This window comes from Ostrinia nubilalis, chromosome 10 (genome assembly GCF_963855985.1).
Source record: "Ostrinia nubilalis chromosome 10, ilOstNubi1.1, whole genome shotgun sequence".
Lineage (NCBI taxonomy): Eukaryota > Metazoa > Arthropoda > Insecta > Lepidoptera > Crambidae > Ostrinia > Ostrinia nubilalis.
Genome location: NC_087097.1, coordinates 12,689,229 through 12,716,891, shown reverse-complemented (window position 1 = coordinate 12,716,891; position 27,663 = coordinate 12,689,229). Strand labels below are relative to the sequence as shown.

The following is a 27,663-nucleotide window of genomic DNA, read 5'->3' as shown; positions in this document are numbered from 1 at the left end:
TCGGAAAACAAAAGAATTTAGTATCTTTGGATTAAGTTTGAACAAAATCCGCACTGTATCGAAGACTTAGATACTCGTAGCATTAGGAAAACAGTCGTACTTGTATCTACAGCAATTTTCCTCTAAGTACGAGTTTATCTTGCGTTGCAGATTTTGAAAAAGCTGTTGAAATAATCAAAAATGGGGAAGAAGAACAAAGTGAACAAGCTGGCCCGCATGTCGGACGAGGAGAGGGCCCGGTACCTCCAGCACAGGGCCGATATGGAGGAGGAGGCTCGCCGGAGGAAGAGGGAACTCATCGCGAGGTTCATCAAGGTAACATGATTCATTGGTCTAGTGGGGTTGGGAAGAAGAACAAAGTGAACAAGCTGGCCCGCATGTCTGATGAGGAGAGGGCTCGGTACCTCCAGCACAGGGCCGATATGGAGGAGGAGGCTCGCCGGAGGAAGAGGGAACTCATCGCGAGGTTCATCAAGGTAACATGATGCATTGGTCTAGTGGGGTGGGGAAGAAGAACAAAGTGAACAAGCTGGCCCGCATGTCGGACGAGGAGAGGGCCCGGTACCTCCAGCACAGGGCCGATATGGAGGAGGAGGCTCGCCGGAGGAAGAGGGAACTCATCGCGAGGTTCATCAAGGTAACATAGTACATACAAATGTAGACCACAAGGTCTATGAGAGGTCAGAACTCCTATTCTAAAGTCTTTGACAGGTATGGGTGAGACAAGGGATGTAAATAGTCGAATCAAATAGCTGATGATTTTGTACTATTTATACCTATGTCTGTATTTTCATAATTCCAGAACAAACTGGACAAAGAAGAAACGTACAGCCGTATGAATAGAGCGAAGATAAATCAAGAATGGCGATACATTCTCAGAAGAATCAAGTGCAAGCAAATGGCGTTGGATATTCAGGTAAAGATTTCGAGGATTCAGTAAAGTCAAATAAATTCTCAAATGAATGTATTGTCACTGTCACAGTGCATTGAAATGTTACCTGGTTAAAGCTAATTAGTAGGTACTTCAACTAGAATCAAATGGGAATTAAATATCTTCCCATGTATCCCATGTAGATACCTATCTTATTTGGAAGGAGCTTTTAATTTGACTTTTAACCGTATTTTAGGGAATGATCACAAGCTTCAACTTTCTGATCGAGAGGAAAGACCGTCTCATACAGTACCTGGTGAGGGCCATCGACGATTCCGACGATCAACACCGGCGTGCGTTCCAGGCTCATACAGAAAACGTCAGCTACTTCTTAGGTAAGGATAAAATAACCTTTTGTTCTATGAGACTGTTCTTGAAGACACTGATATATAGAGACGAAGAACTTTGTGTAGATAGATAGAACACACCAAACAAGACAAGAAAAGAAAGAAATATTACAAAGAAGAAAGTAGAGAATAAGTAGGTATAAACGCTCTACGCTCTAGGTAGTTTGTCAAGCTATATCGATGTTTGCTTTCACAATTCCCATAATCTGTTCTATTCTAGGCATAGGGACCCAACGCCTAGACAAATTGCAAGCAGAATATGACTACCAGAAGAATATTCTTCTGGAAAACTGGGACAAAGAGGAGTTCGATATCAGTGACAAACAGGACCGAGCAGAGTTCAAACTGAAGCTGATTACGTATATCCAGAATAGGGACTTTAAGGCCTACAAAATAGAGATGGAATTGAAACGGGCTACAACGAAAAATGATGCTAGACTTGAGGTAAGATCTAAGAAGACCAAGGTTTAGATGAAGGTACTTTGTAACTTTGTAGTTAAAGTTTATTTTAGGTTGTAGGTAATTACGATTTACATAGATTGGTATGATTATTGCTTGAAAGGACGTAAGTAGGTACCTAACTGACGGAAAGGAGTTAAAAAGATAAATAAACCTTCAGGTAGGTAGGTATAAGATTTATCAATGCTGTAGTGCAATAGTTACAAAATTAAATCATTAATAAGTTTTTAGGATTAATAAAATCTGTTACAAAATTAAAATTGTAGGTCATCTTTCCAGTCATCACAGTTGGCTCGTCCTTTTTCTGATAAGCACATCATTAGATTCTTCGAAAATTCACACTTGTCTTCACTGTTTTCTGCAAAATTAAACATTCTCACTTAAAATTAAATTATTCAATAAAACAAATACCAATATTATACAGTTTTTACATACCATTGTCAAGTATCTGGAAACACTCTTCAATCGATTCTTGCAGAAAATCCCTTAGATCTTCATTCTTCACATCTTTTGTGATAGCATGTGTAACCAGATATCTATCTGGCATACCATTGTCACCTGTCTACAATACAAATTCATGTAATGCTTCAAAAAATTTACAATACCTGAACACAAAAATTGAAAATCACTACAAACAACGTCAGAGTAGAACCAAAGTTTTTAAATATTTACCATTTCCAGCTGTTCCATAAAGCAATGCAAAGCGCATGCTTTGTTATCTATTTCTCTGCTAGAATTACTGGAGTTCTTGTCATCATTCTTAAATGTTTCCTCGTACTGCGAGGTCTTTCTGGTATTCGGATTGTACTGACTTCTTTGTCCAGAGTTAATTTCCGTACGTCTGCTCCTCTTGAACCTTCGGGACGACTGGGTTGTAGAGTGTTGCCCGTAACGGATCATTTCCTATATCAAAAAGGAATTATTAAACAAAGGATTTAACTTGGAACATCATGATAAAAAATACTTACACTATCGTATTCATCGCTTTGCGGAAAACCTTGTCGATCACCATACGGTTCCCTTCCAAATCTGTTCATATCTTCATTTTTATCCATCATATTATTTCTGCCATTCATATTATCCCGTCCGCCTGCTCTATCTCTACCGAACATTTCTTCTCTTCCACCCATTCTGTCATTTCTGTCTCCCATTCGATCGTCTCTATTTCTCGATCTATCATCCCGATTTGATCTATCGTCTCTATCATCCCTGTCTCTTATTCTGTCATCTATATCTCCCATAGAGCCGCTGTTCCATTTGGTTTTTGGATGAAACTTCGATTGGCCCCTAGTTTCCTTCAAATCCTGGTCCTCTGTGTACCCGTGAGAATCGCTGGTGTTTTTCCCTTCTTGCTTCTTCAAGCAAGTCATGTATATGGATTTGAGCTCATTTTCCTTAGGTCCGCCTTCTGAACGGCAGGTTAAAGCCTGTAGTTAAACATGAATTAACCGATTTTAAAATATTTTTAAATTGTATGGTGGTGTCCATTGAATTCGAAATAAGTTTTAATCTGATGGTAATACACAAGTTATGACTATGGATGGCGTATCAATTTTAAATCTACCCTTGTTTTACTCACTTCGCAATTCAATACAATAAAGGCAAATATCACAATACAATGCAAGGTATGACACATGTTCACTTTCGCTGCGCCCGCGCAACTGGTGATTCTGAATCAAAACACCATAATATAACGGTTCCACGCTTCAATAATCTTGTCTGAAAGGGTCACCAATTTTTCCATGAGCTTCAAAAATTTACAATGTCCAACTGCATTTTCTATTCTTCTATATCTACTCAAGTGTAAAGTAAACCAGTATCGTTATCGCTTACTGAAATGTTAGTAAGTAAATAGGTAGGTACATTTAGGATTATGTCTATGTCATATGTCACACGCTAGGTGGCGCTTTACCTAGTAGACTATACAAAGACGCGTCTGCGCAATTTTTGATAAATAGTAGTGAAAATAGTAATCAAAATCAAACATACTATACACCATTTTAATTGTAAAGTTATGGAACTCTAATCAGTGTATTCGGTTCGTAAAAAACAATGCTGCAGTGAGTGTTATTTGCAAATACATTTGCGAAAAGTGAGACATCGGCTTGTAGTGACAATCTGTGTTGGTGGACGTAAAACAATCCGAATGTGGTATACCCGACACAAATAACACTTGCGTCAACAGTAGTCTCGAGCACGACTGTATATTTCGTTCTTGACTCTCAAGCGACTTTGGCGCATCGGCTCACGCTGCCGGTCTAACCCAATACAACACGGTTCGAATCCCTCAAGTTTTTTTTTGTTTTTTTGTTTTTTTTTTTTTTTTCTTTTTATCTTCACCTCTCAAGACAATGTCGCTTCAAAATAGAAAAATCTGTGGTGGATGTTTCGAGCCAATTGAAGATAGCAGAAGGTGGCTAGCGTGCCACCTCTGCAAGGAATTCTTCGACCTGAAGTGTGCCGGCGTTACTGAAAGGCGCTTCCACGGCACATTGGTTGGTGAGCGTAGGGATGCGTGGAGGTGCGTCACATGCGTCAGTAAGCAGCCCAAGAGGGACAACACTGAGACGCCGGTCCGCGCTGCTGCAGACGGTGTTACGATGCGGAGGGGGGCCGCCACCATGAGCCCCACCAGTCTCGACGCCTCTATGTTGGAGCGGGACGGTCAGGAGAATCCGAACGCTACTGCTCTGAACATCACTATGGAGGTGACGGATGTGCAGGCGCTCTTCTTGGAGATCAGGCAACTTCGCGAGGAGATGCGCGACGAATTCAGATCCGTGCGGGCCCAGATCGACACACTGATCGGCAGAGTCTCGTTGTGCGAGCGCAGGGTCGACGCTCACGACGAACGCCTGGGCGACATCGAGCGGAGACTCGAGGCCGTGGAGTCCCGTCAGGCGACGATCAGCTCGGCGCCCGGGTCGGAGACGCTCGCGCAGATGGAGCGAACGATATCGGAGCTCAAGTTGGAACTCAACGAGCGGGACCAGGAGGCGCTCGTCGCCGACTTGGAGATCGGCCACCTCCCGGAGGAGAAGGGGGAGAACGTCCTCCACAGCGTCGCCGTGCTCGCCGGGCGCCTGGGCGTGGCGCTGGACGAGCGGGACGTGGTGTTCGCGGAGCGCGTGGGCGCGCCGCCGGCCGAGGCGGGCGGGCGCGCGCGCCGCGTGGTGGTGCGCCTGGCGCGCCGCCACCTGCGCGACGAGCTGCTGCGCGCCGCTCGCGTGCGCCGCGGGCTGGCCGGCGAGGGTGGCGCTCGTGTCTTCATCAACGAGCGCCTGACGCGCTCAAACCGTCAGCTATTCCACCGGGTGCGCGAGGAGTGCCGCAGGCTGCAGTGGAGGTACTCCTGGACGAGGCGAGGGCGCATATTTGCGCGCAAGAGTGATGGAGCGCAGGTATTTCAAATCCGCTCGCTGGGTGATCTTGGGAGGGTGTTTGAGTCATCTACAATATGACTAACCGAGACCTGCAATTACAACAAAAAAGGTCAAAACAGTGTCAGCATGATAAGGTTAAATAATTTATTAATGTTAAATTTTATACCTGTATTTGAATCTTATATCTTGGTATTGAAAATTATAAATCCAATCTCCTGTGTAATAGATATAGTATTTATTGTTGAAATTATGTACAGACGCCAAATGTATTTGTTAACTGTCCGAATTATTGACAAACATCATTGCAATTCATTATATTATTATATGTTTCCATTGAAATACATTGATTACACTGATGGTTTTAACTATGTACAAGGGTATGAAATAGTATGCCGTTTGCTACCTAAACTCACTATGTTGCATGGAATGTTTGAACTATTTGACAATTGTATTCTATTGTATTACTTATTTCAAACTAATTTTATTTCTGTAACTTATTTAATTTATAATAATATCTCTAATTATATAATCGTTAATTTATGTTCTAATCTAATTATCTATATTATTTATTACAATATTTACATGATATTATTATCAATAATTATGAATCACACTTTGACATCCCGCTATTGTCGTTTATTTACATTACCCGATTCACAGGCCTTAGGCTAAAAAATCTATTGTTAGGTCTATATAATGCAGGGTCTCTCTGTACAGGACATGACGAATTTACCGCTGCGATGGTGGAAATCGCTCCTGACATTGTGGCCATAAATGAGACCTGGTTGCGATTGGGAGAGGAGGATAGGGCGCCTAAACTTTCAGGTTATCGTTTGAGACATATTCCGAGACATATTCAAGTTCGGGGGGGTCGGGGAGGGGGGGTAGGTTTTTACATACGTAAGGGTTTAAATGCCAAACAATTGGAATTTCCTACATCTATCCCACCTGTCGAGCAGATGTGGCTAAAAGTTCACGCACACGGTCAAAATATAATCGTTGGAACTGCATACAGACCACCCTGGCAAGACATAAATATGTTCCTAGAGGCTATCACAGACTCAGTCACCTCTTTCTCGCACTCTGACGGCATAATAGTGATGGGAGACTTTAATATCAATCTCCTTGATAAAAGCAGTCGCGGCTATGGGGCCTTCATGCAATTCATCGAGAGTTTAAATTTAACTCAAATGGTTGAGGACCCCACTCACTTTACTGACCATAGTGCCACTTTAATAGATGTGTTGTGTACTGATGTTAGGGTTCCCAAGCTGACGGTGAGGCACTCGCCGGATCGAGGAGGGCATGCTATGATACTAGCAGAGGTCAAAATTAAAGTGGATAAACCTAGTCCTAGATGGGTAACATATAGACCGCTCAAGAACATTCTCATGGACCGGCTGAACGCAGATCTATGTGCCATACGGTGGGGAAATTTTAATGAAATCAACGAAGTTAACGAACTAGTAAGAGCTTTTACAACGTGTATTATAGGGTTGATGGATTTACATGCCCCAATAGTGACAAAAAAGTTTAAAAACCCTCCCCATCCGTGGGTAACGGACACTGTCAGAGCCATGATGCGTATTAGGGACAACTACCACAATAAATACAAAAAACTCAAAACATCTACTCTAAAGGACTGTTACAGACAAATGAGAGGGATGGTACTGGAGGCCTTGGAACAGGAGAAAAAATGTTATTTTGAAAAGCATATAAATAGCAATATAGGCAATTCTAAGAGATTATGGAGGAATCTTAAGAATACTGTACTCCCTAACAATGGGAAGACTAGTGAGCTGCCACCTGAGTTTAATGACCCTAATGCTATAAACCAGCATTTTCTGAACATACCAGGCTCAAACAAAGTGTCAATTTCAGCCTTATCTTTTTATGAGCATAACAGGCACGATGCTTCAGCTACTTTTGCACTTAATGCGGTAACTAGCAAAGAGGTACTGGAGGTTATTAGAGGATTGAAATCTAATGCGCAGGGATGTGATGGCCTGGCACTGGATGTCTTACTGCTCACTCTGCCACAGTCGCTCGAGACCTTGACCACTATTATCAATTGCTCACTGCAGCAGGGAGTGTTTCCTGATGACTGGAAGGTAGCAGCGGTGACACCTTTGCCCAAGACCAACCGGCCGGCTTCACTCCAAGACCTTCGTCCTGTCAGTATCCTTCCATGCCTCTCCAAGGTATTGGAAAAAATTGTATGCAAGCAGTTGACCACTTACTTGGAGAGGCATAATATACTTCCAGAGTTACAGTCAGGTTTTCGTAGGGGGCATAGCACTGCGGCTGCTCTGGCCGATGTTGTGGACAACCTTCTTGCAGCTCAGGACCGTGGAATGGTGTCTGCGTTGCTTCTCCTTGACTTCTCACGAGCATTCGACTCAATTAACACGTCGCTGCTGCTGTCGAAACTCAGATTCTATGGTCTTGAACAAAGCGCTATCAAATGGTTCCACAGTTATCTGCATGGACGGAGTCAGTATGTGGAGCTGAGGCTGAGCAACGGTAAAAAACTTCGTTCACAATCTCTACCAGTGAACCGTGGGGTCCCACAAGGCTCGATCTTGGGGCCGATCCTCTACATTTTGTACAGTGCTGATATCATAGGACATATTGCACAATGTCGTTATCACTTGTATGCTGATGACTTACAGTTGTACCTTTCATTTATGCCTTGTGATCAGGGCGGAGCTATGGCTTTGATAAACAAGGACTTACTTAGCGTATCTACCTGGTGCTCTGACAACTGCCTTACCTTAAATCCAAAAAAGTCTAAGCTCATGCTAATAGGGACACCTAAAAACATAGCTAAGATCAACGGTTTATGTGTCACCTTAAACGGGGAGTCAATAGAGAGGGTTGAGAATGCTAGGAACTTGGGTATGGTGCTTGACAGTCATCTCAAATTCGAAAAACATATAACTGAGTGTGCAAGGAATTGTTTCTATAGGTTGAAGCTCCTGTACAGAATAAGACCATATTTGTGTGAAAAACTAAGGATAAACCTTTGTGAGGCACTTGTCTTGTCTAAGCTGAACTATTGCGACACCGTTTATGGGCCATGTCTATTGGCAAGTTCAGCAAAATTGTTGCAACGAGTGCAGAATGCATGTGCCCGTTTCTGCTTCCACATCCCACCTCGAGCTCATGTAACACCATTTCTAATCACTGGCAATCTGTTGAAGATGGAGGCCCGTAGAAGGTTGCACTTAGCGACACTGTTGTTTGGCGTTGTTAACACAGGACGGCCGAGGTATCTCTTTGACAAGCTAGTCCAGGCCCCAAGCCGAAATGAGCATGAGAGAAGAGTGATTACTCACGTCTTCCTAACGCCGAGGCATCGCACGGCGGCATTTCGAGGCTCGTTTAGATTTGCGGCGTCTCGATGTTGGAACGACCTGCCCCCGCCGCTGCGTGCTCTGAAAGTAAAACACTCTTTCAAAATACATGTAAAGAAATACTTACTGTCTAGGCAAAATGAAACTTATTGATAGACGTACCATCAGAGTATGCACGTCGTATATGCGGGTATTGAGGTGCCGTTCCGGCATTGAGAACGCTGCTCATCGTGGTTCCCCTTTTGGATTCGGCTCTGGGATGCTCGAACGATTTTTGTGGCTGCGAGGAACTGCCAAGACATTGAGATTTTTCGTCTTTTTCCCTGATGAGTGCCCTGCAAATAGGCAAATAGGTAAAATATTTGTTACCACTGTGCTTGCGGGATTGTCGACACTTAACCAACAAGTCACTTACCATTAGTTCACGGCTTCTGGGTGTTGGAGTTCATCCATCCGTCTGTCTGTATTTATTTATTTTTTAACACAGTAGACATAAACACATATTTATTATAGGTACATTGTGAAAGTGAAAATATTCTGTCTGTGCGTGCGTGGCTGATTTACGTGGCAAACGTGAACAATTACAAAACGTGAACGTCAGGTCAGGTGACTTTTTCTTGTTACTTTTTTTTTTTTTTTTTTTTCTCTTCTTTCACGGTCCGTCACCTGACTCTTTGGCCGCGTTCATATTTAATTATTTTTTTTTTTAATGTGAATTTTTAAATTATTTTTGACATGTTTACTTGAAATTAATTGTTTTTTTTTTATCGTTAATTTTTATTCTTATTATAATTTTTATTTTATTGTGAATTTTAATTTTTAATTATTTTTTTTTTCTTGACATGTTTATTTGAAATTAGTAATTGCATTGTTTTTCGTTAATTTTATTGTAATTGTTATTGTAATTTTATTTTAATGTGAATTTTTAATTGATTTGAGTTTATATATATATTTTTTAATTTATTACATTCTTTTTGCCCCTGCGTACAAGGTACCCACTGAAAACCAGTGTCTTGGCACTTGGCAGTAAAATGTCAACTGTCAAGATGATACTGAGTGGGTAACCTTTTTGGCAACATTTCTTTTTTCTTTTTTCTCTTTTCTCTTCATTGTCTTTGTACTTTTTTTTATTTTTTTATAATTGTATTTTTATATTGCCCTTTGTTTCTTTGTTGTTTTGTTGTCAAATAAATAATTTTTCTTTCTTTCTTCTTTCTTTCTTTCTATCATTGAAAATGCATTAATTTAGCTAGGTAAGTACTTATTGTTCCTGGTAAGATTAGGTTTTAATTCCGAAGTTGAAGAAGAGAAAAACCAAAGGGAAACCGCGCTAAGCCAAATAGACTTTTTTGTAGGAAAGTATTTATTTTTGGTATAGGAAGGAAACCTAATAAGAGCAAAATTGTTAACGACATCAGACATGAAAACTCGAGGGTTATTAAATTTATCTTTCTTCATCTAAGATCTTTTGTAATTTTTACCAGAATATGAAAAATGCATGCCTAATTTACATAAATTAACATGTAGCGACCCTAGCAAGCACAGAACGCGAATTTTAGCGCCCTACTCCACACCACCACAAAGGGTTCGTCATGGCGATCAGTCACAGCTGTCACATCGTGACATGCGATCAAGGGGCGGAAACCCGTGCCAGCTCTAATGACAGGAAAACTGAGGCCAATCGAAAATTGGTGTGATACAGTCGTTTGTTAGCGAATATGCATAGTCAACTACCCTCATTGTGTAGCAAACAAGGCAATGTTAATCGACTTTTGATGATAAAAACAAGAATATTATGGTCCGATTAGCTAATAAGACATTTGCGGCTCGTTATGCCTGAAACCATTATTACAATCTCAACTTTTATAATCCACACTAAGAATCCACGTGATAAATTCTACATTAAGAAGACTTATAACACTTACATAACATTAAATCAGCATCTTTCTTTACACTTTTTCTCATATTCGCTGCATTAACAGTTCATTGTCTGTCACAAGACAAATCAATTTATAAATTTCTAGCACGTAGAAGAAATGCGGGATCTTTGCCGACCCAAGCAGCTAGAGATCGAAGCGTACTGGTCCAAGCTGAAGGAAGTGTACAACTCGTACCTCGCACACCACAAGCCTATGCTGGCGCACTACCATTCCTTGCGGGAGAAGGACGAGTTCTACCGCCAGGAGATAGGAAGAAATGACGCTCACATTCAACAGGCCACGGTAAGCCTACTTCAAGTTTCACCAACCTAATAGCTTAATAGATCTGTTACTTATTTATGTGATGTAGCTAGCACGAAGAAGACACTTCAGTATTAAGATCAATTAACGGTGATTGCACCTGGAAAACTATTACAAGCTAAGAAAAGCACAACTGCTATAAATTTAACTCAGTGGAAAAGTTCGGAGGGGAGTTTGAATGCCGTTTCCAGAATAGATGGTTGTGTCAGGAACGTCAAGCCTCTCCAACCCGTTTGTCCAGCATACGGAGTGTCGGCCAAATTCTCCGTTTTCCTCTGATGAATAATTATAAAGTCGTCCTTTTGGTGGAGTGGAGACTAAATGACCTGGGTACTCATGAATAGGAAACGACGATTTCAAAGCAAAATTGTGCGTTACTTTTGAAAAATATTGACAGCATTAAGTTTGAAATTAATAATCATCATAAGCTTTCTCTACATAGGATCTACTCATGACCCTGCAGCGTGAGTGGGTAAAGACGACCAATATGATCAGCCATAAGCTGGCGAAGATGGCCAACCATAAAGAAGAGCTGTCCAGGCGGTACTGGCAGATGAAGAAGGAGTCCAAGACACACAGGAGCAAGGGAGACAGCCAGATGACTGTCATGGTGAACGCTAGCCAGGATGCTATCAAGGTATACTTCTTCATCTTCTTCCAAAGATTTCTACAGCTGGTCCTGCTTGCTTCACCAACCCCCAATTAAATTGACATCCAGGTGGGTCAGAGGTGGAATTGTGTAAAGCAATCGTTATCATATGACAGTTCATAACGTACGATAAAGTCAGGTAAAGTTTCTAAAGGTAGGTAAGTACGTACGAGAGAAACGATTCAAGAATGCTCGAATTCCTAATTTATTTCAGCGCCTTGAAGAAGTGCAGGAGAAATTGAATAAGATAATGCAACTGGAAGAAATCTGCCGTAAATACGAAAATGAAGACGATGAGGTATTTCTGAAGGATGTAGACGACGACGGCTCGCCTGTCGACTTTGAAAACTTGGATGGGGCTATGATTGTGAGTACCATTACATTCGTTAGTTTTTTCAGCTAAATGATGTCCACTGCTGGACTTTTAAGGCCTGCCCCAAGAATTTTCACATAGTATGGCTGTGGGGTCAAAAAAGTTCTCAAGTAGCGACCAAGACGTAGGGTAGGCAGACCGTTAGACCTCCTTAGGTGATCCGACGTTCTGGTGAAGGTCACGAGCAGGTACATACATACTTCCTTGGAAATCATATAGGTACAGTAACTAATATGTAGGTAACTATCTAAAATACCTTGAATGTCATGAATCCACAAATATCGGAAATATCTTTCCAGAATGAATGCAAAGAATACAGCAAAATGGACAAATTCATGTTGAAGCTGAACCGCGTGAGGGTTCAGACCATGTGCCTTCGAGCCGAAAAGGCTAAACTGGGCAAGGAGAACGTGCAGCTCAAGCTTTACATCAAGCGGTACCTGACCGACCTGGCCCTGAAGGGAGGCAAGGACCGACCGGTCAGCGTGAAGATACAGTCGGCGTTGCAGTCTGAACCTAATGGGAAGATGCTGTGAGTGCCTCCTACTTTGATCCCACCCAACTGCTAAGTGTCAATATAGTGTCGACTTGTGGGATATGATGCTCAACCACAATAAGGAAGCTAGATGTTAGTGCTTCCTTCCGAGCGGGTGTTATGCTCGGGGACCAAGGTCCAATTTACACCATCTTGGTTTGCCTATATATACTTGGCAGGATATAAAACTCCGTCACCGCGATGCAGGTTTGTATGAGCGGCGGAGTGTGCCATAGTGAAGTAGTGACAGCGCCATCTGTTGGTCACTAGTTTGTAGTGGCGTCGCCACAGACTTATTTAAGTAGCCGAAAGCACATTGGACTAATACATTTTTGTAAAATCGCACCTGTTGCTACTACTATCCACCTAAAATGCCACCCACATAACAAGCATGAATTAACTAGATTGATTGTGTATCTTCGTTGATAAGTCTTTAATAGATCTGAAAATTCCTCTCAATGAGTCAATGACGTACGTAAACTCTGATTTTTAATTCGACGGAATTTTGACTTTTTTTTTTTTTTTTTAATATAGTTTTTCACGGCTCTGGGTGCATGCCCTTTTAAGCCAGTCTTTGAAGTCCGTTGAACTTTTGTTTGAATTTGACACATGACAACTGTGTTTGACACTTCACTGATTCACTGTGATTCACTGATATTTTCTTAGTTCTTAATCTTCTCAATTTCTCAAATAGTTCCCAGAGTTGAAACCACGAAAGTATATAAGGGTTTGAAAAGTTTCGGATCCTTGAGGAGTTCGTCCAACGACTGTGGTACACGTTCACAAATAGATTGAAGGTCATCGATCATGACCAGTCTCTGGATTCCAAAACTTCTACATTTCAGGATTATGTGTTCCATATCGGCAAGCTCTTCATTGCAATATGTACATTCAGCGCTCGGAATCAAGTTAAGCCTCTTCAGGTGAGTGGGAGCGTGGCAATGGCCAAATCTCAGCCTATTTATTTGACATTTCAGAAGTGTTGCCAACATTGAAACATTCCCACTAAGGATGGAGAGCATTTTCACAAATTAAAAAATAATCCTTTCTTGAATTTAAGGTTTCACTTAAAAAACTAAGGCTTAAAAATGTACTGATCATTTCAAAATGGTTATTTGAATTTTTATTATCATATTTTAGAAGTTACAAAAAAAATTGGGAAATTATTTTTCTATTACTGGACTCCCTGGCCAATAATCCATGGGTTAAAAACCTTTTTTATGAAAATCCTTTTGTTAATAAAATCTTAGCTTCATAAAATAATCAATTTAACAAGATGCCAATTTTATAATCCAAGTTGATTATGATGACGATAATGATGATTGATGATCAATACATATTTTCGTTTATGTTAATATGTTGTTTTACTGTGTTAAAAACACGTTTTTTTCTATTTAATCTCTAAAATGTACATAATAATTAGTGTACATTGAATTCACGAAACAAACAATAGTTCATTCTTGTAAGTTGTAGTTGATGAAATTTCATTTCATATTATTTATTAATAATTCAAAGCAAAAAAGGCTTATTACATCTGAATTGTCAAAAAATGACAGCTGTCAGAATTCCGTCGAATTAAAAATCGGACTATAGTTAGTGGTAGTGGTGAGGCACCATGAAACAAACATCCATCCGTCCTCACATAAGTACCTACCTACGTACTCCTTAATAGGATTTCATGGGTATCTTACCATATTTCATTGTTTCACCAGAAACCGTCCAGTGACCTGCATCGAGGGAGCGCTGTCAAACGCAGTGCAGCACGAGAAACGCATGAAGATCCTGGAGAAACGCAACAGAGATATAGGCGACGTACGCGCTTACCCACGGGTGCAGTGCTGGATGTAAGACGACTGTTTCGGCTTTAGCAAGGCCTAAAACCTAAACAGCCTTGGTCCCGGTTTCCACCAAAACGGAGCGCCAATTTTTTCTATAGAATTAGACAGCGGCGCGGAGCGGAGATGTGCGGAGACGGAGACGAGAAGTGGAAATAATGAAATTTGATTTGTTATTCGACACACTTCTCTGCTTCGCTCCGCGGAAAACGGGGCCTTAGAGGATTTGGGCCTCCGCTAAAATTAGCGCGGGAGCACGGAACGACTCAGGGCGTGCAAACGCGGCGGGAACGGTTGGTTTTGTGTTTTTAGTAGGTAGGTAATTTACCTACTAAAAACACTACATTATTCAGATAGTATTACAATGTAGTTCGTTCGTTCGTTTCAGCCAAATGACGTCCACTGCTGGACAAAGGCCTCCTCCTTTATTACAATGTAGATAAAACCAAAATTTGTAGGCTAATAAAACCCTTCAAAATGCCAAATACATAATATAAATACTGGGTGTCCCAAAAACAATGGTCCCTGCAACTATCAATATCTCTCTTTATCCTTAGTAAATGTATCACAGTTTTCAAGATGTTTTATTTTTGAATTTTTTGAAAATTGCCACCTGTGTGATTAGTTTTTCTCATGAAGTTCAACAAAGTAGTTCAAAAATTATTTAAGAAAAGAAAAAAGAAGAAAAGGATAATTTAATTCATAGTGTGGCATCGCAATTGCAGATTGTTTTTTTTTTATCCAAAATCATAGTGAGCCTTATCGATAGTTACAAAGTTATCCATTGTTTGTGGGACACCCTGTAATACCAAAATATTCTGTACAAAACAAGCAGATATTTTATGTATGTAGTTATTAGAGATTGCAAAAATCGATGAATTTTCTAGCTAGGTACTAATACATATCTATTTTTCAAGTAATGTAAGTTTAATGTGTTAAAGTGAATCTAAGGTAACCAATAGTGTTGTGACGTCTTATTTAAGATTGAAATAAGTCATATTATATTATATGAATTTTATTTAATGTAACAGCTCATTAAATCTGGCGAATGACAAAGAAACATTTATGCAATTCTTGAGATATAAAAGAGAAATAATGAATGATCAGAGCCACTAGATGCTTAAACCTAAGTCTATATTATCAACTTGTATGAATGAGATACATTTTATGTAAGTACCTAAGCATTTTAATGTATTTAATAATAATTTTAATATTTGATTTGTTGGTTTGATAGCTAACATTATTATGTTTGTAATTCTCCCTGTTGATGAATTACTATGGCTTATTGATTAAAAGAAATGGTTATGTTTGGATTTTGTATTAAAAATAATAATGTTTACACTAAATGCGAACTTATCCTAACCTCTAACCACGCATCACATTTATTCCATTTCTGTAATTCCATTCATGGCATTTGATCCGTCGTCGCCGAGGTTCCAGGGGTCGTCGAGAGCTACCAGCAGTCTTGCTAATCCCTTGTGTCCTTCGGTATCAATGTTCTTGCAAATTGCTTCAGGAAATGGCACATATTCATCGCAAAGTACGCTCTTCCCCTGGGAAACTCCATGGATTTCATACCACCCTTCAAGCGGCTCACTTAAAGGCTTTTTTAACCTTATTAAAACTTCTTGGTCATCTACAGTCTTTACGTAGAACCCTTCGCTCGCCGAAACTTTGGTTACTTTGCCCCAAAGCGTTACTTTCGCGCCATTCTTCTGTGCGAGATTACCAGCTGTTACGTATGGTACGAACTCGTCGTTGTCAGGATATTGATTATCTTCAAACACATCGTTATCTGCCATTATTTATTCGATAAAATAAATTTTTGAAATTCACAAACAATCGCAAAACGACGATTTGTTTCTGCCCCCCTAGACAAAACGCACTTTTTGATCGAATCGAAAATCGAATCCGTCAAAACTCCATACAAAAAAGGGGCTTTTCGACCACTTTTCGACTGGTTTGCGATTATAATTTGCACTTTGTCTAGACCCACTGGTGACACACAGTTTGACAATTTTTTTTTCTGACAATTTGAATTTTGATTTTGACTTTACTCTCTAGTCTATGGATGGCACAAGTACACTATTGCGGGAGCGGGACAGACGTAATTTGTGGTAATAGTGTGAACACCATCTCGGTTACTTTCTCCTCCCATCACATAATCCGTGTGTCGCATTATCGCATATTATTATGGCGCATTTTTATTAGTCGATAACTCGTTTCGGTACGAGTGCGAGTTCGGTGGGGACATGAAGCTAAAGATAAAAATGGAGGGCAGAGTTGGAACAAAAACTTGAGTCAAATACCTACTTATATCTATCTCGCTCTCTGCGGCCCTACCTCTCTTTTTAGTGTGAACTGTAGTATTGCTATCTTCTGATTTAAATCTCCTTGTAAATTCTTCGAAATAGCCAATTTACTAACCAAATCAAAAGTTAGACTTGGCGTCAAGACAAACCATCCCCATCGCTGTCGTTGCGGTACTCGCGTCGGTGAGTTAGGACACCATGGCCTCTCATGCCAAATGAGCGCTGGTCGAGTCTCCCGACACGCCTGCATCAATGACGTCATCCGCAGAGCTCTTGTCGCCGTCAATGTGCCAGCAGTTTTAGAGCCTAACGGCATACTCCGTGACGACGGCAAGAGACCTGACGGCATGACGCTCATTCCCTGGAAGCAGGGACGTCCTCTTGTGTGGGACGCAACATGCGCGGATACGCTTGCTCCGTCTCATACAGGAGGTACCTCCCTTGCCGCAGGCGCGGCGGCGGCTTCGGCTGAGTGCTCCAAGCGGCGCAAATATGCAGCTCTCAATGAGAGTTATATATTTGTGCCGTTTGGGGTTGAGACTATGGGACCATGGGGTCCAAGCGCTCGTTCCTTTTATAAGGAACTGGCAAAGAGGCTCACCGAGGTGACCGGTGATCAAAAGGCTGGCAGCTATTTTGGTCAGAGAATTAGCCTGGCCATTCAACGTGGCAATGCTGCCAGCCTTTTGGGCACGATTCCTGACTGCGGCGCTGGGGGTGAAGTATTTTTTATTTTGTAAATAGTTTTTATCATTAGTAATTTTTAAATTTTAGTTTTTAGTCATTTTAAGTTAATGTAATATTATAAAATTTATTCGGTATTGTAAATAAATAATTAATATTCGAAACTAAGATTTCCTAGTTAAATAAAAAATCACAAAATTGTCGGCCATTTAGGCTTAATGTGTTGGCGAATCAGGGAATTACAATCCCAATTCCTGGGTAATCGGTACCATGTGGCAACATCGGCCCAATCCGGCCCATCATGGCGGTTGTTTACTATTTTGTTTATTAATCAGTTAATTTCGTTTGGGATTGTTTACAGGAAATAATCATTGTTTTATCACAAGAATTGGTGCAAAATTTTGTAGTGCGTGGTTGCGGTAGTACGTGGTGTCCTGGAAGTGACATAAGATTCCACGCGTAAGTGTTTATTTCGTGATTTCCGACATTGGATCATTGTAAACATTTTTCACATTTTTTACAGTAATTTCTTCCTAAAACGTTTTACCAGTAATTACACTTATCATTTTTAATGATACCTATGTCAAGAAATAAAGATTTTACATTGGTTTCATTGAATTTGAGCAATTTAATATTTTTTGTTTATTTAGAAAGAGCGAGTCTGCCCACAGAGAGCGAGATAGTGATACTTAGTTTGTGCTTCAAGTAGGTATTCGGAGTGTGGCCTCCATTTTTATCTGTAGCTTCATGGGTGGGGAGTCCCCGCACACTGTATACTGAACGAGTAATCGACTAATGAAAATGCGCCATTAGTTTCGCCCAATAGTTCGGTGTGCGGGCTAACGACTTGGACAATTTTTCACATAGTGTACTTGTGCCATATGCCAGTGTCATTTTTTCATTTCATACCATAGATTAGAGAGTTGTCAAACTTGTCAAATGAAATGTCAAGTGTCAACGCGCGATCTTGTTTGATGTGTTTGATTTTTCGAGATTTCTTCAATGATTTCTTGTAAATTGTAATAAATAAATCTGTCTGTGTGATCTTTCACAGAGCATCAAAAAATATGCCTAATTGCAGTGTGTTAGGTTGCGGCATTAAAAGTGAAAACCGTATTTCATTACATCGGTACGTACTATTATTCTGCTGAAACACCACCAAACAAACAATACAATTATAATTATGCCATAAGTTTAACCCTAAGTTTCAGTTATTAGAGCTCCAGACCTCTAAAAGAAATCTATGGAAATGATTTGATTTGTTTTTACACATTAATAATGTGCACCGTTTGGTTAGAGGCTAGGGTTTTCTACACTCTTTGTTTGTTTGTTTGGTTGTAATGAATAGGCTTAAAAACTACTGGACCGTTTTTAAAAATTCTTTCACCATTCGAAAGCTACATTATCCACGAGTAAAAATAGGCAAAATTTTATTTTGGAAAAGAACAATAGGGTTCCGTAAAATATGTAGATAATGTAGTCCACGCGCGCGAAGCCGCGGGCGGAAAGCTAGTGTTAAATAAAACTACACGTCATGGGAACATTATTATTATTATTATTTTGCGCTCCAGGTTTTCCTGGAATAGATGGTGTGCAAGAGTACAGAATTATGCCCTCTTGATGTGTGAGTCAGTGTGGTGCAAGAAATAAATTATCAACCTTCCTGCTTAAACTCTCCATAGGTTTTTGAAAAAGGTTATTCGTTCGTTCGTTCGTTTCAGCCAAATGACGTCCACTGCTGGACAAAGGTTATTATTTAGTAATAATGAGAAGACGTTTGTTATGCAGTATATTGTGTTGTGTACTCTAATAAATATCTTAAATCAACAGATTTCCTAATAATGAAGTAATGAAAAAGAAATGGCTAGAGATTATTGGTCCGAATAATATAAACCCAAAGCATAGAAAACCAGCAGTTTGTTCGATGCATTTCCAGGAATCATGCATCAACAGAACTCTTGATGTAACAAGATTACATGATGACGCATTGCCATCTTCTTCACTTCTGGTAAGCATTTTTTTCTGATATAAATCAATTGTGCTCTTGTTTTTGCAAAATATTCAATACCTAGCTATATTCTAGAGTTGTATTGAAACTAAAAATAATATTTATCGCACAACACACCAAGTGTGATAGAAAATTACGTAATATACAAATAGTAGGTTTAATAGGTTTTATGTATGTATGACAGATTTTGGACTGGCAGTGTTAATTGCATTATTATATTTCATTTTCAGCCTAATCAAACCAATTTAAAAACACAACAAACTCCAAATCAATTAATAGCAAACTACATTGGACAACATGTTGATCCATTGACATCTTCTGAGGTGAGGAACCTTTTTTTTTCATATATTTTTAGAAAGGCTAAAACATCACACAAACCAACTTGCTAGAGAAATTGTGGAACAAACCCACAAGACCACCACAAGACTGAAAAGATGGCAAATATTACAGTTGGACCAAAGATGCTAGTGGCTTGGACTGAATATTGGAAGGCTGGACTAGATTGCTACGTGAATTAGTAAAAACCGAGGGAGAGAATTTACTGGAATACCCCTCCTCATGAACACAAACAAAAAAGCAAGACAAAACATCTGATTATGACCTAAGTCGATTGCAGATATAAAAAGGGAAAAAAAAAAAAAAAAAATATATATTTTTAGCAAACTTTATGTAATCATACAGTCTTCAGATTAGCTGTAAAGAGATGAGAGATGGCAGCGCAGTAGTTGTGCTACTTTGTTTATCGATATATCGTAGTTGGATTACAATCTAACCCAATTCACTGTTAGTTTATAATTTTACAATAGTGCTTTATAAACTGAAGTTCATGTTGACAGATATAAATAATAACCCGCAGCAGCAGCGCAACTGCCGCGCAGTGCAAATTTAAAGGCGCCATAAACCTTGTTATTAACTAAGAATGTATCCATTAAGATTATCCACGTTGTTGTGATGAAAGTATTTATTAAAATGGATAAACATTTTTAGATTACTAAAATATTGATAATCAAAGAGGAAAGCAACACACCAGCAACTCCATGCTCCCAAGAAAATCCTACATCTGCAGAAAAGGTGAGGTCTTTTATTTTGCATAGAATTTTAAAATGTCAATGTTTATTATCCTTTCTCTAGCTAGATCTTTCAATGATAACTAATATTTTTTTATTTCCAACAGTTTAAAAACTGTTTTGTTACTTTTCCAGATTCAACTAGAAAATAAAGAAATAAAATATCACAAAAGGTGTAATTTCCTGAAAAAGCGGGTAAAAATTTTGCAAGAAAGGGTACGGAGACGAGACAAGAAGATTGCGCTCTTGACTAAAATAATCAAGGATATACAGCAAAGAAGTAGAAAAAAAAATCTTGAAAAGATCACGTTTCAGTAAAATGCAGGACCAATGAAATTTTGAGAGGCCACCAAATTTTTTGATACTGAATGAAAGTTCCACATTGACATTACTACATAGTGACTGCTGAAGTATTAGTAAAGAATTAAATAAGAATTATTTTAATACATTAGTTTTATTTTGAAAATTATAAAGATAAAGCATTTAAAACATAATATTGTTCCCTTGTTCCTCATAACAATTATTCTACTAAAACTTAGGAACAGAGAATAGGTTTGAGCTAGGTAGCTCTTTTTGAACTTTGGGTTTCTCCTATTCCAAACTTGGGTAATATAATTTGCTAGTCTTGGGAATTGGACATTCTGTGCTTCAATAATCATAAATTTTATCTATCATTCATTAAATAATTGAATGTTCTTTCAAGGTCTCCTGGTTCACTAGGCAGCCAAGCAAGAATAATTGATAGATTGGCTCTAATTGTGTTCTTGAAAAACATATCTTTTTACTTGAAACTGGCTAAACCTAATCGTGCAAACCGCACGAAGCCATAGTAAAATAAAGGTTCCATACTTTCATTCATCAAATAATTGAATGTTCTTTCAAGGTCTCCTGTTGGTGCACTAGGCAGCAAGGAAGAACAATTAGATTAGCTCTAATTGTGTTCTTGAAAAACATATCTTTTTACTTGACACTGGCTAAACCTAATCGCACAAAGCCATACTTTCACGTGAAATAAAAGTCAATTTCAAATTTATTAAAATGTATTTCTCTTAACGCTATTTACAGGCGATCGACATTGATCCCTACAAAAGCTTAATCTACGCGAACAGGTCTTCTCTGTCTGCCGCGAGGGTTGGCGCGGCGGCGTCTTCCATCGCCGCGAAGTTCATGAAGTGAGCCGGCCGGTGCACCTCGTGGTAGAACTCCCGAGGGTTGCCGAGTTGAACGCCGTATTTCATGTTCGGGTCGTGCCGGACGCCTGTTAACAAAATGTATGTCATTATAATAATACGAACTCGATGGAGAGACTGGTAGTTCAGGGCCAGGTGGAAAGGAGAGCACGCGGTCGATCGCCAACCCGCTAGATAGACGCTATCACAAAGGCCACTGAGTCCACCATGGTCCAGTGTACTCGCGACGCCTCTAACCTTCAGAAATGGAAACACATCGCCAGGAGATCTACCCTCGGAGATGACATCGAACAACCCACCGTGTACCTCGTCAGCGCAACCATGACCACTCTTACAAGAGTTCCCGACTAAGAGAATAATAATTCCTGGCTATGAAATTTCACTGCTCAACATAAGCCTCCTCCTAGGAGTGCCACAAAACATGATCCTCTATTTTCACTTGTTCTCCCGTTTTTTTTCATTCAACTACTGCCAGCCATGTTAATTACTAAATAAGTTTAACTTTTGGAACATGATGCTTTCAGGACTATTTTTAGGATAGCATTTTTTATTTGCGATAGCACGCTGTAAACAATGAAATCTAACGTGGGGTTTCAGAACTGATAAGTTATTTTAGATAAGTCCTTCTTACTCAACATAATGAAGTTATCAACATACCCATAAAGTTGTAATTCCAGCTTCCCTGCGAAGGCACCATGAAGTATCCCAAGAAGCGATCAGACAGCAACATCTGCACTCTTTCATAATGGCTCGGGAGGTATCCCTTAGGGTTGTTCCCTCGGTCGGTGTTCCTTGCGCCCCACTCGTACCCGCTAGGGGTGAGCTTGTAGGCGGTGAGCGAACACGACCCTGGTGTGAACGAGCACGTTATGATGATCGTCTTCTCGCCGTCCCAGGATGGGTTTTCAGCCATTATTTTCGCGTGCGTTGTTATGTCCTGAAGAAAAATAAGAGAATAAGATTGGTGGTATGCTATTTTGATTCTGCATAATAAACGTGGGTGAAATATTGAGATTACATTTTTGGAAAATAAATTGCTGACTAAGGGACAAAGGCCTCCCCTCTGGTCAGTATGGAGAGTAATCCTCCGTTTGCCTCTAGTGAATTAGAGGTAATTCGCCACCTGATGATGATGACGACAGCTAAGCAAGCCTTACTTGTGGAGACAACTGGGGCAGCTAATTGCCGGGTGCCGCGGCGGCTGGCTAGAGTTGCGTTTCAAAATGACTTCTATACAAGCACATAAGCCTCACCTGTGGCGATAGCTGCGGCAGCTCGTTGGGCTGCGTGTGCATCCATCCTAACGGCTGCAGCTGCCCAAGCGCCGGGTGCCGCGGCGGCTGACTACAGCTGCGTTGCAGCCCGTTTGTTGCAAAATGACTCCTATAACAAGCCTATAAACCTCACCTGCGGAGACAGCTGCGGCAGCTCATTAGGCTGCGTGTGCATCCATCCTAACGGCTGCAGCTGCCCAAGCGCCGGGTGCCGCGGCGGCTGACTACAGCTGCGTTGCAGCCCGTTTGTTGCAAAATGACTCCTATAACAAGCCTATAAACCTCACCTGCGGAGACAGCTGCGGCAGCTCATTAGGCTGCGTGTGCATCCATCCTAACGGCTGCAGCTGCCCAAGCGCCGGGTGTCGCGGCGGCTGGCTACTCCTATATCAAGCACATAAGCCTCACCTGCGGAGACAGCTGCGGCAGCTCATTAGGCTGCGTGTGCATCCATCCTAACGGCTGCAGCTGCCCAAGCGCCGGGTGTCGCGGCGGCTGGCTACTCCTATATCAAGCACATAAGCCTCACCTGCGGCGACAGCTGCGGCAGCTCATTAGGCTGCGTGTGCATCCAGCCCAGCGGCTGCAGCTGCCCAAGCGCCGGGTGCCGCGGCGGCTGGCTACAGTTGTGGCAAAATGACACTTATCCCAGCTACATAATCCTCACCTGTGGCGACAGCTGCGGTAGTTCGTTGGGCTGCGTGTGCATCCATCCCAGCGGCTGCAGCTGCCCAAGCGCCGGATGCCGCGGCGGCTGGCTACAGTTGTGTTGCAAAACGACTTCTAAACAAGCACACAAGCCTCACCTGTGGAGACAGCTGCGGCAGCTCGTTGGGCTGCGTGTGCATCCATCCTAACGGCTGCAGCTGCCCAAGCGCCGGGTGCCGCGGCGGCTGACTACAGTTGCGTTACGAAATTACTCCTATAACAAGCGCATAAGCCTCACAGCCTCACCTGCGGAGACAGCTGCGGCAGCTCGTTGGGCTGCGTGTGCATCCACCCCAGCGGTTGCAGCTGCCCAAGCGCCGGGTGCCGCGGCGGCTGACTACAGTTGCGTTACGAAATGACTCCTATAACAAGCGCATAAGCCTCACAGCCTCACCTGTGGAGACAGCTGCGGCAGCTCATTAGGCTGCGTGTGCATCCATCCTAACGGTTGCAGCTGCCCAAGCGCCGGGTGTCGCGGCGGCTGGCGCGGCAGGTGCACCTGCTGGTGCGTGCCCCACTGCGGCGGGACCACGGCGCAGTGCACCTCGCGCACCATAGGGTTGTCGGCTGGCGACGTGCCGTAGAGGTAGCACGCGATCTGGGAAGTACAATACATGATTAGAAGCGAACAAATAGTAGCTCTGGCGATTAGAAAACTGATCAGGAGGGAGCACTCCTGGCACACAATCAGGCGAAGTTTTGATAGGAAGTTATGACATTTATCAACGATAGCAGCCTGACGCGAAGTACCGTATTTGTGGTGTCAAGCCCCAGAAGGGGGAGAATTGACTATGAGAAGAGACATGGATCAGAGAAAGTAGGGAGTCAAGCAAAGCGCCCGGGGAGCCCAGAGCAAGTACCCGCGCGCTCTCCCGAGATTCGGTTCGTACGCCGTGAGACAGAAAGAACCATGGGTGGTGGTGATCAGAAGCTAGGCGTAATGTGAGTTTACTTCAAACGCATTCGATATCGACTGCGTAAAAAAGTGACATTAAATGTATGACGGATTGTACAGCGCCCCTAGCGGAAACTTACAAGAACTAAAATCTTAATACATTTTTTTAACACACTCGACATCGAATGCTTTTGACGTAAACTCACACTACGCCCCCTAGTGTTTAAATCAGTTCTTAGTTAATTAGATAGTAATTTGGTCTATTCCACTTTGATCCAAGCGACGATTTGGTGTTCTTTGATCACCCACAGATAAGATGACCTAAGAGTCCAATAATTAAAAACAAAATGAAAGAATCAGAAAACACCAATGTCCGACATGAACTAAAAAGAAACGAAAAAAAAAAACTAATAAATTATATTACCTGCGCTCTCAAGTCAGAGATGGTGACGAACTTCTTGAGCAGGTTCTTGGGCAGGATGTACGTGTAGCCGCTCTCCTTGATGTCGTCCGAGCTCACGTAGATGTGGTTGGTGCGCAGATGCAGGTTAGTCGCCGAAATCGCACGCACGCGCCATTCCGTCTTCGAACTGTCGACAGAAATTATATTACAAAATTACGAAACAAAACGCTGCGAATTGAGATACTTTTTACGAGCTATCAAAACGCGATTCCCCCTGAGATGGTAATCTTTTCAAATGAAGGAATGTGTAACATACCAAAAGTAACACGCAGCTTATACCCCTTTGAAACAGAACAGCCACTCAACACAATAACAAATAGGGTCCAGAAACGTTAGGACTTTTGCAACTATACTGCCAGTGCTTCTAAGATACCCCGCCGACTGCCGATAGTTGGATCGATTTCCAATTTGTATGAAAAATCGGCCAATACCAAATCGATGTATTGTGCGATCAGCACCCCAAGTATTGGCCAACTAAGGCCCAGAAGACACGTTGAAATGCAACTGCAACTTCTAGTTACTTTTGAGTTGCATCTAAGTTTCTGCCATAACGTCCGTTGAGAGACCACACATGACGCGACCAGTTTGACCAGTTCAAATAGGTTTCAGTTCGTTGCAGTTGCGTTTCACCGTGTGTTCTGGGCCTAAAAGTCGGTGGTCTAGGCTTAACCTCTCAGATCTAAGACAAGACTGCTTTGGTCATTTTGAAACATCATTTGAAAACCGTAGCAGTTGGGGGTGCAGTTTTGCGCGGCTCAATAGCACGCCAAAGGTTAATCATCATCTCACTCACCTGAAGGTCTGCGACTCGTAGTTGCTGGTGGTGGACGTGATGATCTCGTCGCCGTGCTTGTTGACCGTGCGCGTGGTGGTGGCCGTTAGCTGGCTCTGTTCCTTGCTCTGCTTCTCAATCTCGGCGACCTGCTGCCGCTGAGTGCATCTCACCTGAAGGTCTGCGACTCGTAGTTGCTGGTGGTGGACGTGATGATCTCGTCGCCGTGCTTGTTGACCGTGCGCGTGGTGGTGGCCGTTAGCTGACTCTGTTCCTTGCTCTGCTTCTCAATCTCGGCGATCTGCTGCCGTTGAGCTGAAGGCGCGGAGATCTCCATTCCCAGGATGATGTCGCGGATCTCGGATTGGGTGAGCGAGGCCACGTTGACGCTGTGGAATGGATTTGTAGTTTAGTCATGGTTTTGGGTAGGTTTCAAATGTGGAGCTTCACCGTTAATAGCAGGGCGTAAAAACAAACGCTGAGAACATCAATCTTAATGAGATGAAAGCTGTGGTTTCAAATACGATTTGATGTCGAGATTTTTTCGTGCTTTTCTTTCAACAATCATTTTAACCAGACAATTCTTATCATTGCTTAAGTGTTGTCCATCTACAGATTGACAGGCAACAAGCTTAAATTAGGTCTATCGCATCTGAATTAGTGCCTGAGGTATGGGAACGGCACGGGAGGGGTAACATTGACATACTATAATGTGACAGAGCATAGAAATTTGAAGCATTTTATCTGAAGACGTGTCGCTAACGTTTGACGTCTCAAAAATTCGCTCCAGTGCCGCCCTCATATATCGGGATTCGGTTAAGCTAGACCTCGTTCGTTCGTTTCAGCCGAAAGACGTCCACTGCTGGACAAAAGCCTCCCCCAAGGATTTCCACAAACACCGGTCCTGCGCGGCTCGCATCCAGGCACCTCCCGCGACCTTCACCAGATCGTCGGTCCACCTAGTGGGACGCATGCCCATTCCACGTCTTCCGGTTCAAACAGTGCTACAGTATCTCCAAGCTAGACCTATAATAATGATATAGGTACAAAAACTTACTTGTTCTTCTTGCCATAATCAGCCAATATCAAGTCCTTGAGCTGGACCTCAACCTTGATCCAATCGTCGTCGGACAGAGTGGGCCAGATGTGGTGCGGCTCCGTCAGAGTCGTTTTGTCCGGCTTCAGCAGAACCTTGGTGCGTTCCGTGTTCACGTGCAGAGCGCGAAGGATGAGAATCAGACGACTGAAGGCCTGTTGAACAGATTATTTTATTATCATCATGTCATTTAACCTCAACTGCAGAAGAACGGCCCTTTATTTCAGAAGCAAAAGGGAGAATCAAATTATAAGAACTCGAAAATTAAAAAGGAACCTGTTTGTGGTGTGGTCTTAGGCTGAGTTGCCATATTATTTTAACTTTAACAAATGTCAAAAATATTATGTCGAACACCATACCGAAAACACCGGTTATTGTTATAGTTACGGTTATAGGAGGTTGGTGCAACTCAGCCTTACTTTTTTGCTTGTCGATTTAATTCAAATTCAAATATTTTATTCAGTACATAGGCCCTTTTCAGGGCAGTTATACACGTCCCAAATATACATAGCTTGCCCCCCTACCACCACTTCGGGACAACATATGGAGTTGTCAAATGGACATACAACGATTGTGATAATCCGAATCAATTAGGACTACCTAGTAAAGATCGTTTGGTTCTAAGAACTTAGGTAACTGATTTAAAATGTCTATTTACGGTCTTGAAAAACTTGTAATTGAGACAATTATATCTAGTATTTTAAATAATCACCGTAAGCCTACTTGATTAGTGATACATTTGTGATATTGTCAGATCAGATAGCGTAGTCTCAGACGGGCGGCGCCGCGTGACGTCACGATCAGCGCGCGCGCAGCCGCCGCCCGCCCCCAGAGCACAGGGGCTCTCTGGTTTCAGGACCCCTACGCGGTTCATCACTTCATGATAATATCACTAAATAATGTTATACGTTTTAGTCATGAAAACCATGCGATATTAGAGGATGTTATAGAATTATTAAAAGGGACGGAAAACCTTCCCTTTCGTTATCGACAAGTTATGTCTGTCGTGATATGATTATACCATTTAGTGCTCAAAACGCGTCATGGCTTTTCTTCGTTGCTGCATTGCGCCAGGAGCATTTTCAA

General features: G+C 41.7%; 6 protein-coding genes and 1 long non-coding RNA gene across 8 annotated transcripts in view; 3 read left to right on the top strand and 4 right to left on the bottom strand.

Moving 5' to 3' along the window:
* Nucleotides 1-387: 387 nt before the first annotated feature.
* Nucleotides 388-11,768, top strand: LOC135075445 (dynein regulatory complex subunit 2). Its single transcript, XM_063969884.1, has 7 exons — nucleotides 388-637; nucleotides 803-916; nucleotides 1,128-1,266; nucleotides 1,499-1,722; nucleotides 10,501-10,698; nucleotides 11,159-11,353; nucleotides 11,580-11,768. Exons 1-7 carry the CDS (start codon nucleotides 482-484, stop codon nucleotides 11,766-11,768), a joined length of 1,215 nt encoding a protein of 404 aa, XP_063825954.1. The 5' UTR covers nucleotides 388-481.
* Nucleotides 1,970-3,552, bottom strand: LOC135075605 (general odorant-binding protein 71). The gene is made up of 5 exons (XM_063970020.1): nucleotides 3,317-3,552; nucleotides 2,706-3,164; nucleotides 2,410-2,640; nucleotides 2,173-2,299; nucleotides 1,970-2,095 (listed from the first exon to the last, which is right to left on the bottom strand). The coding sequence occupies exons 1-5, from the start codon at nucleotides 3,371-3,373 to the stop codon at nucleotides 1,992-1,994; spliced, it is 978 nt and encodes a 325-aa protein (XP_063826090.1). The 5' UTR covers nucleotides 3,374-3,552; the 3' UTR covers nucleotides 1,970-1,991.
* LOC135075604 (uncharacterized) lies at nucleotides 4,983-9,124 on the bottom strand. The gene is made up of 4 exons (XR_010258067.1): nucleotides 8,892-9,124; nucleotides 8,639-8,811; nucleotides 8,459-8,557; nucleotides 4,983-5,209 (listed from the first exon to the last, which is right to left on the bottom strand). It is a non-coding gene; the product is annotated as an uncharacterized LOC135075604 (long non-coding RNA).
* Nucleotides 11,769-11,988: 220 nt separating the features above from the next.
* On the top strand, nucleotides 11,989-15,490 carry LOC135075285 (uncharacterized). Its single transcript, XM_063969674.1, has 2 exons — nucleotides 11,989-12,270; nucleotides 13,986-15,490. The coding sequence occupies exons 1-2, from the start codon at nucleotides 12,005-12,007 to the stop codon at nucleotides 14,119-14,121; spliced, it is 402 nt and encodes a 133-aa protein (XP_063825744.1). The 5' UTR covers nucleotides 11,989-12,004; the 3' UTR covers nucleotides 14,122-15,490.
* On the bottom strand, nucleotides 15,491-15,910 carry LOC135075444 (uncharacterized). Its single transcript, XM_063969883.1, has one exon. It carries the CDS (start codon nucleotides 15,908-15,910, stop codon nucleotides 15,491-15,493), a length of 420 nt encoding a protein of 139 aa, XP_063825953.1.
* Nucleotides 15,911-18,069: 2,159 nt separating this feature from the next.
* Nucleotides 18,070-20,623, top strand: LOC135075603 (THAP domain-containing protein 2-like). 2 transcript variants are annotated; one of them, XR_010258065.1, is made up of 6 exons: nucleotides 18,070-18,233; nucleotides 18,676-18,799; nucleotides 18,935-19,112; nucleotides 19,343-19,435; nucleotides 20,100-20,183; nucleotides 20,315-20,623. XR_010258065.1 is itself a non-coding variant. In XM_063970019.1 (5 exons), the coding sequence occupies exons 1-5, from the start codon at nucleotides 18,172-18,174 to the stop codon at nucleotides 20,495-20,497; spliced, it is 600 nt and encodes a 199-aa protein (XP_063826089.1). In that variant the 5' UTR covers nucleotides 18,070-18,171; the 3' UTR covers nucleotides 20,498-20,623. The 2 variants fall into 2 exon arrangements, 1 of the variants encoding a protein (XP_063826089.1); XM_063970019.1 differs by lacking the exon at nucleotides 18,676-18,799.
* Nucleotides 20,624-21,201: 578 nt separating this feature from the next.
* The window catches only part of LOC135075284 (pre-mRNA-processing-splicing factor 8), a 32,886-nt gene continuing 26,424 nt past the window's right edge, over nucleotides 21,202-27,663 (bottom strand). The window contains exons 29-34 of the mRNA XM_063969673.1: nucleotides 26,539-26,732; nucleotides 25,655-25,870; nucleotides 24,671-24,836; nucleotides 23,746-23,949; nucleotides 22,027-22,306; nucleotides 21,202-21,437 (exon numbers count right to left, since the gene is read on the bottom strand). Of these exons, the coding sequence (XP_063825743.1) occupies nucleotides 21,277-21,437; nucleotides 22,027-22,306; nucleotides 23,746-23,949; nucleotides 24,671-24,836; nucleotides 25,655-25,870; nucleotides 26,539-26,732 (1,221 nt within the window). The 3' untranslated portion in view covers nucleotides 21,202-21,276. The remainder of the gene's footprint in view (nucleotides 21,438-22,026; nucleotides 22,307-23,745; nucleotides 23,950-24,670; nucleotides 24,837-25,654; nucleotides 25,871-26,538; nucleotides 26,733-27,663) is intronic.

Excerpts from the sequence above, each read along its gene's own strand:
- LOC135075445 (XM_063969884.1), top strand. The coding sequence starts at position 482 with ATGATGCATTGGTCTAGTGGGGTGGGGAAGAAGAACAAAGTGAACAAG. Across the intron at positions 917-1,127 it reads AAATGGCGTTGGATATTCAG|GGAATGATCACAAGCTTCAA; the intron begins GTAAAGATTTCG and ends ACCGTATTTTAG. Across the intron at positions 11,354-11,579 it reads CTAGCCAGGATGCTATCAAG|CGCCTTGAAGAAGTGCAGGA; the intron begins GTATACTTCTTC and ends AATTTATTTCAG.
- LOC135075444 (XM_063969883.1), bottom strand. The coding sequence starts at position 15,910 with ATGGCAGATAACGATGTGTTTGAAGATAATCAATATCCTGACAACGAC.
- LOC135075605 (XM_063970020.1), bottom strand. The coding sequence starts at position 3,373 with ATGTGTCATACCTTGCATTGTATTGTGATATTTGCCTTTATTGTATTG. Across the intron at positions 3,165-3,316 it reads TTATTGTATTGAATTGCGAA|GCTTTAACCTGCCGTTCAGA; the intron begins GTGAGTAAAACA and ends GTTTAACTACAG. Across the intron at positions 2,096-2,172 it reads TTTCCAGATACTTGACAATG|AAAACAGTGAAGACAAGTGT; the intron begins GTATGTAAAAAC and ends TTAATTTTGCAG.
- LOC135075285 (XM_063969674.1), top strand. The coding sequence starts at position 12,005 with ATGAATCCACAAATATCGGAAATATCTTTCCAGAATGAATGCAAAGAA. Across the intron at positions 12,271-13,985 it reads GAACCTAATGGGAAGATGCT|AAACCGTCCAGTGACCTGCA; the intron begins GTGAGTGCCTCC and ends TTGTTTCACCAG.
- LOC135075603 (XM_063970019.1), top strand. The coding sequence starts at position 18,172 with ATGCCTAATTGCAGTGTGTTAGGTTGCGGCATTAAAAGTGAAAACCGT. Across the intron at positions 19,113-19,342 it reads TGCCATCTTCTTCACTTCTG|CCTAATCAAACCAATTTAAA; the intron begins GTAAGCATTTTT and ends TTTCATTTTCAG. Across the intron at positions 19,436-20,099 it reads ATCCATTGACATCTTCTGAG|ATTACTAAAATATTGATAAT; the intron begins GTGAGGAACCTT and ends AAACATTTTTAG.